The sequence below is a fragment of the Macrobrachium nipponense genome, chromosome 11, assembly GCF_015104395.2.
Source record: "Macrobrachium nipponense isolate FS-2020 chromosome 11, ASM1510439v2, whole genome shotgun sequence".
NCBI classification, from domain to species: Eukaryota; Metazoa; Arthropoda; class Malacostraca; order Decapoda; family Palaemonidae; genus Macrobrachium; species Macrobrachium nipponense.
The window spans coordinates 12,037,943-12,050,527 of record NC_061087.1 but is presented as its reverse complement, the minus strand read 5'-3'; the positions used below and the strand labels follow the sequence as shown (position 1 = coordinate 12,050,527).

The window sequence follows — 12,585 nt, the reverse complement described above, 5'->3', positions numbered from 1 at the left end:
CTCGGGCGCTCTGACAGCTGCCGACTGACTGGTTCGGTATCGGAAGTGAGGCGAGTTGTCCAAGCATCCGAGTAAGTCACGTGACCTTCGCCTTTTAAAGGGTTATGCCGAGAGACCAAACAAATAATGTATTTGTTTGTCACCAATGCCGGACGGCGAGGTGATGATTCTCTTAAGGCATATGCTCAAAAGGCGAAAGTCAATTGCCATCTAGAGACCTAGGTCCCTGAAGGCAAGACAGTCTCATAGTAGTTGAATCTCAGCTAAGGAGAAACAACATTATGTGACGTTGAAGACGAAGGTAGGCAATGAATGCAACCTACGTCTTCCAGCTGAATCGAGAGAAGGAATCTCAAGATTCTGAACCTGTGCTTACAAATGACTGAAAACGCTATCCGCTATTTCATTGCTGTCCAGTGAGAAGTCGTAGTTGCAATGAAAGCGGGGCGTTCTTCAGTAATGAAAACACAGGGGAGAGCCGCCTGAATAACTGCTTCTCATGGGCTGAACGTTTGTAAGTAGAGCTGGCAGGTGTGAGAGTAGGCGATGTCTTCAATACATCTGCTAATCCGGGGTGAACAATGAATAATTGCACACCTACGAATATGAGATATTTTGAGGACAAACTCAGATTCCGCAATAATCATTTGGATTATCGCAGTGCGATGCAGCAAGAGACTATTACAGAATTCTGTTACCGTGCGGTAAACAGAAAGATGAAAGTCGAAGAGATATCTCTGTTGTAAATTCTTGCAATATTGAAGGCGATGAATTCGAGCGTCACAGCAGTAGATGGTCATTCATGTATGCGAGAATCCCCGTTAATCAGAGACTTAAGTCCGTGATTGTTGGGCAGAGATACGGTTGGTATTCAATCAAAGCAGGGGAGAAAGACAAACAACTGTGCATCTCGAAGCGGCAGCTGGTACTGAATTGCCTCGGGCAATTCAATACGCAGTAGCTGTCGCTGACTCGTCATCCTGAGTTGCCAAGTAATCCTTTCCATGAAGGAATGCATTCGGCTAGAACCACCGAGCATAAAAAGATATGCTCGAGCAATTATATTTAGGCGAAACGAATTTCGGTAAATACAAAAGCTGAAATGGTGTTGTCGTGACAAAACCATAAGTATATAAAATTGAAACTGGAAATTCCTGGGAGGTTGCAGGCAACCCCGAGTTGCAGTTCAATTAGAATACTCCTCGTCTAAGTCGCAATCCGTAGAGTAACTAGGATATGCGCCTACCCCTCGGACAATTCAACTGCTTAGCAGAATCATGTCGCGATGTTAATATACGTAGTATATTTGTAGGATTCTGAACAATGATCTCCATCCTAAATTCTTTTCCTTCAAGAAAACAAAATAAGGATTGGAGATCGACCACCTTCGATCTCTATGAAAGAGAGTGAAGGAGAAGTCTTCCTCGAAGGAAAGCTTCAATGGTGAACAGAATAACGAAGACGATAGTTCAAGCCAAACTGGATGTTCCCGTCCATTCTTCTCTATTCCAGGTTGGTCGACTACTGTGAGATAGTCTTCTTTCAGCAGCAGTCTTCTTCCCAATGCTAGAAATTCCAGGAATTCGAGCATAGGCGAGGTTCCCGATTATCGTGTAACAATTATCGGGGATTCTCGTCTCGCTCACTTTGGACCGTGGTCTCGCTAAGTAAAAAACTCGAACACTTTGAATGCGCTAGAAATTCCGTAGAATTCTAAGAACTCTGCGAAACCCCCACCGAATTCGTCAAACGAAATCGGCTGGTGGTCCTCTCGATTCCCCTAGAAATCGAGGATGGGGCAGGATCCCTCCTCAACGACTGGGGCTTACGTCAGGTAGGACCCGAAGGTCCCCCCGGTAGCGCAGTCCCCAGCGTGGGATCCTACAGAGAAATCTCTGTAGGATCCCTCCCATTTCCCTCGTAGCCGTAAGGAAAGAGGGAATGGGGGAGGAATTGGATACTCTCTCGCCTTCCCAGTGGAACTATCAGTTGGAGAAGAGTAGGAACAGCAGCCCTCGCCTTGCGGCAATGGCCTCTCAGAGTCTGGGAAAACGTATCGTCAGGAGAAAACGTTTTCCAAAGGAGGGTTACGAACTCGCCCTGTAGGTAAGGGTCTGCCGCCACTGTGAACATCGTCTGGGTGGGGCTGATCGACACCTGACAGGAGAGAGCCGATACCGTCCTCCGACTCATTCCAGTCCTTATCGAGGTCGAAACCTCTCAGGAGGACCGGAGGGTTATTTAAATACGGTGTCCGAAGACACGTAGAAACGCCGCTGTCGCAGTAGCGGAGGTGGAAGTAGCTTGTTCGACCGGCCAGATCTGAGAGAGCCTTCTTATCCGGAGACGAGAGACTCTGGTTCAAGACAGAATCGGCAAGCTCCGATCGCGGCAGACCCACCGTCGGTTTGGGTTCCCTCTCGGGCCCCAAAACGACTCAAGCCAAGACGTGGCTCTGCTGGTGGGAGCGGCGATCCTTCCCCGAGGTCGTTGCGCTGACGAATCAGCGCCATAACCTCGACAAAGTTCCTCTGGATCTCGTAAGTCATAGCATCTTGCAGAGTAGGACTGTCAAGCCCCTCGAACAAGAGCATTCCGAGAACCTCCCCCTTAAGGAGGAGGAACTGCGATAGACCCCTCTCGGATTCCTCCTGCCACTTGTGCGTACGTCCTGGTCGGTCCGAAGATCGTACCTGGTACTTACGGCGTCGTGACGGGATCGTGAGGGCGTCACCTACTCAGCATGGGGAGTGTAGACCAGGCGGGGGGGAACAGCATAAGTGGCCATGGAGGTAGTAGTGGAGACCGCCCCAGACCTCGCTAGACGCTGCAGCAGCCCGTGGATGCTAGGCACGCCCTGCCACCGCAGTGGTCCATACCTGTCCAAGGTCGTCTCCCACGGATGTAGCACCTGCGGTAGCACAGACAGATTAGTAAGAGGGGTTCCCTCACGCACGGGGGGGAGACATGCCCCACCCCGAATGCGAGGAAGACCCCAAATACAAAATACAACGAGGAAGCTGAGCGGGGGGCAGGAAAGAAGACGAAGAATCAGATACCAAGGGAGTCGCGGGAGATCTTTCCGACGACTTCCTGGCAGACCTTCGCTTCCCCTACCCCCCCACAGCAGTGAAAATGAAACAATACTGCACTACAATTCACTTCATAGAACATTAGGGGGAAGGATCAATTCCCGGGTAAGAGCGGAAACTTGATCCATAATAATATCATGCTATCATAAAATATATATGAAAATGAAACAGAATACTGCACTTGCGATTTCACTTTCACAGAAAATAATCGTAAGGATCAATTCCCGGGTAAGAGCGGAAATTGATCCAAAATTAAAATTGATGCAATTAAATAAATGAAAATGAAAAGAATACTGCAATTGCAAATCCACTTTCATTGCATTCTATTCATACAAAAAAGAAAGAGGCTCGTGCCGAGCACAATCACTCTCGGCAACGAATGCACAGGGCAAAAATATAATGAAAAGAGTACTTACATTTTTCAAATACACACTTTCGCCCAAAATACATGACTCGGCGCGAGCGAGCCCGCCCTCGGCACCGAGACATAATTCAAAGGTATCAATTCATGAAAAGAGCGGAAATCGCTGCATCTACGGCGATAGCTCCATGTTGGCTCATAGTTAAGTAATGAAAATGAAAACAGTGTACTTACAGTTTCATTTTCAAGTCAAACAAACCATTAGTAGAAAACACAATATAAACAAAGCATACGACGATGAAGCGGGCAGAGAGCGATGACGAACACGTCCTTCACACCCGCGGCTGAAAGCAAAAGTGACTTGTTTACCTCCCAGTCGCGCGTCGGACAAGCAGTTAACTACCGTTCTCCCATTGTTCGAAGCTTACGACCGTTCCAGCTGCCGCTAGCTACTTCCTATTGTTAAAGGACCGATGGTTTGTATTACGTATCGGAACAAATGAGAAAAGCTACAACCTTCAATTATTATTTTTTTTTATATTCTGCATAAAATTGCACACATTTTTATATATAAAACTCTATGAAACGCCTAATATGAAATGGAGCAAATATTACGAGAATGCGACGTACGCATTTCTGAGATTTGGGGCGGAGAATCCGCACGCGGAGGCAAGTTAAGTTTTTTTTTAAATTGACCATATATCTAAATATTGTGCTAAAGACTTCGAATTAGTTTCAAAATGAAGATAAATGACTGAATATTACTTGATTGTAAGAGTTTTAGCTTACAATTGCGTTTTTCGACTAATTCGGTAGAGTCAAATTTGGCCGAACGTGGTTTTTTTTCTATTTATCGTGATTTATATGCAAATATTTCAAAAATGAGAAAAGCTACGACCTTCAATCATTTTTTTTGTATTCTACTTGAAATTGCGCACATTTTCATATATAAAACTTTATGTAACGGCTAATTCAAAATGGTGCAAACATTACGACAATCGCACAAAAAAAATTTGATTTTTTTTTGGAAGAGTTACCGCGTGGACTTAAGGATTTTTTTTTTTTTTTTTTTTTTTGTTTTTTTTTTTTTTTTTCTCGCCCATAAATTCACCATAAATCTAAATATTGTGCTATTTTTTTTTTTTCCCCGCCCATAAATTCACCATAAATCCAAATATTGTGCTAGAGACTTCCAATTTGTTGCAAAATGAAGGTAAATGATTGAATATTACTAGAATATAAGAGTTTTAGCTTACAATTGCATTTTTTGACCATTTCGGTAGTCAAAGTTGACCGAAGGTTGAAATTTTGGCACATCGTTATTTATAGGAAAATATTTCAAAACTGATAAAAGCTACAACCATGGGTTGTTTGTAGTTGTATTGTGCATGAAATTGCGCACATTTCCATATATTAAACTTTATGTAAAGGCTAATTTAAATTGGTGCAAACATTACGACAATCGGACGAAAAAATTTATCGGAAGTTACCGCGCGGACGTAAGGAAAAAGTTTTTTTCATAAATTCACCATGAATCGAAATATTGTGCTAGAGACGTCCAATTTGTTGCAAAAAGAAGGTAAATGATTGAATATTACTAGAATATAAGAGTTTTAGCTTACAATTGCGTTTTTCAACCATTTCAGTAGAGTCAAATTTGACTGAAGGTTGAAATTTTGGCACTTATCGTTATTTATATGAAAATATTTCAAAACTGATAAGAGCTACAATCATGAGTATTTTTTTGTTGTATTCTACATGAAATTGCACACATTTTCATATATAATACTCCATGTAACGGCTAATTTAAAATGGTGCAAAAATTATGTCAAAGTGATGAAATAATTTCTGAGATGTGTCAGATACTTTTTTAGTGTGATAAGAAAGAAATTCGTGCTTGCGCGCCTGCATAACGATTGTAAACAAAACGCCGCCTTGATCCGTGAGCTCCCAGCATCCCCCAAGGCGCGTGATTCAAAAGTTTTCGCCTGGTAGGCCTATAAGTATTTTTCTGCAAATTTTTAAACTTCTAATGTCGACGTAAGATACGTCCCATCGGCACCCGACAGACAATTTATCTCGACGTATAATACGTCCAATCGGCGTAAGAGGGTTAACATCCGTCATCCTGAAATGTGTCTGGTTGACTGCTGTGTTGAGTGTGCTATGCCATCTTGTGCACCTACCCTGTCAATGGAATGTGCAACATCAATTGATATTCAGGAGACTTTTGCGAGCAGGATCGCTTCTACAGTGAATGAGCTAAGCCAGTAGAGGTCAGGGTGGTGCCTTAGCTTACCTGATAAAAAATACAAATACTTTAAAATTTGGTATATCAGGGTTGACCCTTTTTAGTGTAACTTTACAAATTAATGTTATTGCGGTTGCTTTTTGGCATCATTGTCTTTTAAATAATTATTTCAATTAACAGGAAAGATGATGAGGAGGAGGAAGAGAAGAAAGATGACACTCCATCTGTGTTACAGTTTTTTGCTCGAAAACAAAAGGAATCAAATGATGATAAACCAACAGTTCCTCCACCACCAAAAAAGAAAAGATACCACTATTTCACCGAAAGATGTTTGGCTCCAGTTACAAGCTTCTAAGTAATAATTTTTTGGGGTGAATCTTTAGAGAAAATCCTCCATTTTAATATTTCAACTAGTGTTCATATGCCATCCTTTAACTTTCATTAAGTCTTAAACAGTACTATACAAAAATATGAAGCATACTCATTGTGGTTGGCCAGCACTGTTGTTGAAGACAAACTTCAAAATATGACTAGTGAAAACCAGAAAAGATAGAAAAATAATATCAAGAAACACCATAACTTGGGCTAGATGACACCAGTTAGGTATTCCTATTTGCCAAAGCGTTCTATCATCAACCTGGTATTACAGCTGTAGTGACAGGAGAGATTCAATCCTTGTACAATAAATTATATATATAGAAAAAGTGTAACTATTTTTAACTGAATTAAATGTTAGCATAAAAAGGTAAATGAATTAATTATGAAGCCATTTTATTTATTTCATACCTTATAATATATATATATTTTTTTCATATATATATCTATACGCTACATGCTACACATATGCTCTTGTACAACATATCAAGATTATACAATAGTGACGATATTAACACAATTATTACAAAGTTCAGTTTGAGAAATCACAGAATTACACAAGAAATAAATTTAAATTAGACTTGCTTTTTCATTAGAAATCTTCAAAAATAACTTGCAAGTCTATACTACCATTTTCAAGCACAATAGAAAATGCAATGACATTTCAGTATAAGAAGAATATGTTGCCCCATCCCTTCAGAAATCAGCTTGTTAATTCTTCTAACTCAGGAAATAAGGCTGTTTAATACAAAGCCCCTAAAAGTAATATCTAGCATTAATAAAAATACCATGTATCTATGTTTTAAAAATGCAGCAAATAAAAATTCAGTAGCACAATCACAGAGTGCTTTTGCACGGATGCCAATAACTAAAATATATAGTATAAATGTATTCTTCCTATGAAAGATGTTTCTCATTTGTTTTGACTAAAGAGATAGTTGTTGTTACTTAATGCAACCTTAAAAGTCAAATATCCTGAGCTTTAACAAGTGTTATAACAGAGTTTATATAAATTAAGTACATTACTAGTGCAATAAAATGGCTGTTCCCAAGTCCTTATTCTTTCTAGTAGTTAGGAACATTGCTTGCACCTCTCGGGTGAAGTTTGCAACCCTTTTTAAAGTAATTGATACAGTTTATTTCTATAACCCCTCAATTTCAACAGCTATTCAAGCAGTATTCAAGTTTGCCCCAAATTATTCTGCGATACAGTACCTTGAAAAGCATAAAAAATTCAATATATTCTTAAAGCTGCTTTGAGAAATTGTGAAACTTTCATTGGTGCCAAAGATATCTCCCATTGTGACAGTCAAAACAGTGATCTATTAAAAAGTATCATGGTGAGGAGTCCAAATGTACTGGGGGTTGATTGAATGGTCAGTGATGAGACAAACCACATGAAATCAGTTTAGTGACTAGAAATGCATGACAACTCTTTAACAGAAAAATATAAAGCTTTTGATGAAAAGAAAGCTCGAAAATTACTGCAGTAAATGTTTGTTCCTTTTAAGAAAAAAGAATAAACAATATTAAGATCCCGTAATTAGTGCAATTTAGCTAAACCTATATATGTATACTGTATCATAATGTATACAAGTATTTCACATTTATACACAATACATTTTTTACTGACATTGGTACAGTATCTCCTTGTATCCTTTCCAATTTTAAGTATTTCACACATCTTTCACGTTTATTACATTTGAATTTCCAGTGAACATCTTGCTCCTAAACATTTGTGACTAAAACCTATAATTAATTTTTCCCTTTTAAATATTATTTAGTTTCAATGCACTTTTAATGTACGAGAGGTCTGTATCATTTATCGAGGGCAGTCACACAGTAGAAACATTCACTCTTGTTTAGCCTATTTTTGTCAAAAGATATCCTAAAATATATTACAGCATTTCATCTACTGACTCTGCATAAACTAATTGACATTAAAATAAAATTTTTGTATAAATCATGATTACCAGTATATGGATACTACACAACTGTTTAATTCCATATATCAACAGGAATCCCTTAAGTACATCAGCATTAAAGGTAAAGGATTGGCACAAAAAAAAAAAAAATTTACTTGTGCATATTTCACCCAAAAGAATCTAATAAACCACAATATAGCAACTGTTCTTGAATATCCATACATACTAATTGGCATAGCAAGAAACTCTTTGGTTTTTAAGATACAGTGTACATTGCCCAGTTTTCTTTATTACATAAAATAAACAAGAACTTTTAGCTATTTGTTAAAAAAAATTAAAGGATGTATGTATGAATCGAATAACATCTGGAAGATTTATAACATTTGTGACAATATGCTATGTCTAACACTGCAACAACAATACCCTTTACAGTAGATGGTTACATTTACTTTGGAGACATTGCCAAATATCTTAGATATATTACTGGTCTTATAATAAGGGCGTTTAGTTGAAATGTCTTCAAACCGAAATGTGTAAAAAATAACTTATTGTGCCACATCTTGTGAACAGCAGCAATAACCACTTTTGGAAACTAAATTTACCAACATTAACAGCAATCATGATATATTCCCTGCCTGACCAAAATGAAATCAAAACCTGCATAACCTGACCTTCCCAAAAAATCTACCACTACTTATGAGGAGTCCTAAATATGGTCAAATTATATATTGCACTGAATTCTAAATAAAAAGAATATTGCAACTAAAATTTATAAAAACCATAGCACAAGAAAACTACTAAAACTGCCACTGCTACTTACTGAAAAATTCAGTATATAATTGTAAAGCCATGGTCTTAAGGAATGCCAACATTAAAAATGTGATGGGAGGACTTCTGCACATCTATCAAGACAGGCACAGAAGAAAAAAAAAATAAAAAAGGGCATGTCCAGCTGTTAAAAGTACTCCCTCTAATAATGCGGAGTACAAAAATATAAAAGAAACTGACACTTAATAAATGAAATCCATTGAGCTCAGGATAATAGTGTATCAGTATTTCCAAAAGTTACAAACTTGATGTTTAAGCATGTTAAAGAGAACCTTTAAGTCCCATGCAGCCTCATTTCCAATTACATTTAGTTTCTGGTATTAATAGTAGGTTCCTGAATTGTAGAGTATAAGATATCAGAGAGAACAACATCCAGAGACAGCACACTCATTACCCAATATAGTCATACTTGTTCAAGAAGAGCTCAAAGAATGCTACTTTTTATATAGCCTTCAAGAGGTCTCTTCAAAATCTTTAATGTTGCAAGAAAACAATATTCATTAAGGAACAGCTAAACATTTTTTATTCAAGAATTATTTACTGATGTTAAGAGCTTTACTAAAACCCCTGATAAAAAAACATACAAAACATTTATGCAATGACAGCTCTTCAAGTACATGTAAAAAAATTAATCACCTAACATTTGTGACTGGCCTACTGTTCCAATGTTTGGTTATTGTTTGGGTTTTGTAAACAATTAGGTGTTAATAATTTCCAATGGACTATAGGCTCTAAAAAAGGGCTAATCAATACTAAATAGCACTGGCATGAAAATATCCACATCAGTAAATTACAGCACACTGCGCATTATCTGTAAGAGAGAGGCCTGTCACATAAATAATATATCTATGTAAATTCTAAAGCATGCGCAGGATTAATAAGTATAACAGTGCCTTTACAAATTGCTATAATACATAATTCCATTTGCTCTGATACAGAAAAATGAAAGGCATGAAGGAATTGCACACTTACTAACCTGCTGCATAAACAAATTGTTTTTAACTGAATGAATGATGCCAGTAAATGTTGACACTAAAAAGACACTTTCAGTGGAAACATTTCAAAAAATCATTCTATCAAACCTGTTTAGCACCTTACGGCAAAATGCAGAAAAGGAATGATTCATGATAGAAAAAATAATAAACTTCAAATAAGTTAACAAGAAAAAATTAAAATATAAACTAAATCTATGCCTTACAACTTTTGCTAAAAAAAAATATAAGGCTTAAAACAGGCTTGAGAACTTTCCCAGGGTTTATTTCTTGAAACTAACAAAAGCTTTAGAAATATACAGACTATTCAATGTTTTCAACTTGTTACCACACAGTCCCTTTTTCCCGGAAAGTTCCAATTGTTACATTTTGATGATGATGAACAGGTGTACAGTACTGTACTTCTCTACCTGTGGGATGAGATATGAATAAGAAAAATGTATATTTAACATTAGTATACTGTATGTGGTTTAACTTGGAAAAATTATAGGATGTAAAGTGATCCTATGTTCATTCCAAAACCATTTACTATCAAAATTACTACTCCTCTTACAAGAATTTATAACAAGCCAGACAAATTTCTTTAGAATGACAGATTACGTAACCAACTTGGGTTGCTTTCCATAGAAGTTGAGTAATTAAGCTGCAATGTGTTCCACAAATACTTGTCACTGAATAAACCTACCCATTGTAATTAAAGTCATTTTATGATTTTTCTTGACAATAGCTCCCCTAATCAAGATAGGTCAACACTATCGACTTACCTGGTGCCTTTGCTTTTATGGTGTGTGTATGTTTTCCCCTCACTGAAATTCATCATCAGAGCTTAATAACATAGTTTTTTCATTATAAGGTGACCTTCCATTTCCATTGCGACCTCCATTCTGAGTACCTCTTGAACCCACTCCATTGGCTCCACCTACTGTGTGAGTTCCATTGTTACCATTAGATCTAGGTACTTCATCTGCATCATAGGTGCTTACTGCAGTGTGTCCAGAGCCTCTTGTGGTTCCACCTGTTACAAAAGAATAAGAAAAAAAGGTTACAGAGATCCTTCATATACCAGCTTGCTTCTCGAACCTCTGATTGGAATAAGGTGGGTGATAAAATAGCTTTCACGCAAATATTAAATGAGGAAGGCATGGGCACAAACATCCAACAAAAACTCTTAAAATTCCTGTATTTAACCAAATCAATACATTACAAAGCCATGCTTGATTTCAAAATAAAAATGTTAAATTTAAAACCATGCCTTTTTAATATTACAGTACATAAAGAAACTTAGTTATAAAGGGACACTGAATTCCATTAAATAATAGATAACAATAAAAAAATAAATTAAAACTGCAAAAGCAAGAAGCAAGAAATGTGAAGCAAAAAATACATGCAGTGCAAATTCAAAGAGGTTATTTATCCAATATTACATGGCTCAATTACTGAAGCTACTAGCAAAATTTCCAAAGAAAGTACTCCAGAACCTGATTAAGTACATACTTTGTAAGCTAGACTAACCATTCACAGCAATTATATATATGTACAAGAGAATCACACTATTAACAAAAGTTAATTACATTTCAATATCCAAGGTTACAAAAAAAATAGCATACCAAGCAAGTCTATTTAAGCAACTTAAATGCAATTAAAAATATTTGACACAAAATCAAACTAATTTTATATAATTTACCTCCTAACAACTGAAATTATTACAAAAAGATATCACTAAAGACATCATGAATAGCCAAGTCCATTAGGCATTTAATGCAAAACTGTTCATGAATATCCCATAGCTGACTACATTTGAAATTCCACTTGGCATATATTTCAAGGTTGTTAATAGAGTAGAATAATGAAGGAAAAGTTGAAACTTATTAGTCATTTAAATCATTAACCCTTCTACCACCTTGATCACCAACCTGAAACATTGTAAAGTATTGTTTAGTTCCCAAAGCATATGACATCTACACATGGGAAGGAAGAAAGAAATCAGCCATGAAATTATTTGTGCTTGCAAATGACTACTTCGTGAGAAGTACAGGTCTAGGTAGAATACTAGCCCCATATTACTTATTCCAGATAAAAGATAACCATCACCCAATTACAAGCAAAGAAACAAACATTTGAAAAATAAAAATTAAACAAGGATTGACAAAAATTCTTATCATCAAGGACTTACTGTCAAACACAGAGGAATGTCCTCTAACAACATATTCATTGCAAAAGCTATTCATATTCCTTACCACTATTGATGGTAACCATGTTTTGATAAAACATGACAACAAAAATTAATCTGGATTTTACTTGTATGACTGTTATAAGGAATTTCTCTATTCCCAGTTAAGTAGGTAAAAATTATGAGATTGTCAACTTTCATATTTCCCTAAGGGAAAAAAGAAGGGTATAACTGCTGGAGCTCAATACCAGCACAAAGTAAATAGGTCATAACAATACCAAAAGATTTTTACTTTACCCTGCAAAGCTGTGGAAATCTTTCTGTTAGTGTTGCAAGTGTTGATTCTGTTTAGGAAAAGACTTAAAAATTTGTCACTTTACAAATTTATGTATATAAATTGTGTTCATTCATCTTTTACAAACTTTCACTTCATCAGTATATATTACTCTGGTATGTATTTGTTTTTTTAACATGAAAGCATTCTATTACTGTATTTCGAAGCCGTATAATAAAGATGATTCTTCCCCTTAAATTCTTATATAGATAGATAATTCTGAATAAAAAAAACTCTGGGATTCTAAACTATAATTA

At 36.8% G+C, this 12,585-nt stretch overlaps 2 protein-coding genes across 2 annotated transcripts in view; one reads left to right on the top strand and one right to left on the bottom strand.

The window, feature by feature from the left end:
- LOC135223784 (ribonuclease H2 subunit A-like) overlaps nt 1–6,471 on the top strand; it is a 134,298-nt gene extending 127,827 nt beyond the window's left edge. The window contains exon 7 of the mRNA XM_064262620.1: nt 5,885–6,471. Within this exon, the coding sequence (XP_064118690.1) occupies nt 5,885–6,059 (175 nt within the window). The 3' untranslated portion in view covers nt 6,060–6,471. The remainder of the gene's footprint in view (nt 1–5,884) is intronic.
- LOC135223715 (transmembrane protein 184B-like) overlaps nt 6,463–12,585 on the bottom strand; it is a 115,400-nt gene continuing 109,277 nt past the window's right edge. Inside the window, 2 exon segments of the mRNA XM_064262494.1 lie at nt 6,463–10,234; nt 10,589–10,839. Of these exon segments, the coding sequence (XP_064118564.1) occupies nt 10,628–10,839 (212 nt within the window). The 3' untranslated portion in view covers nt 6,463–10,234; nt 10,589–10,627.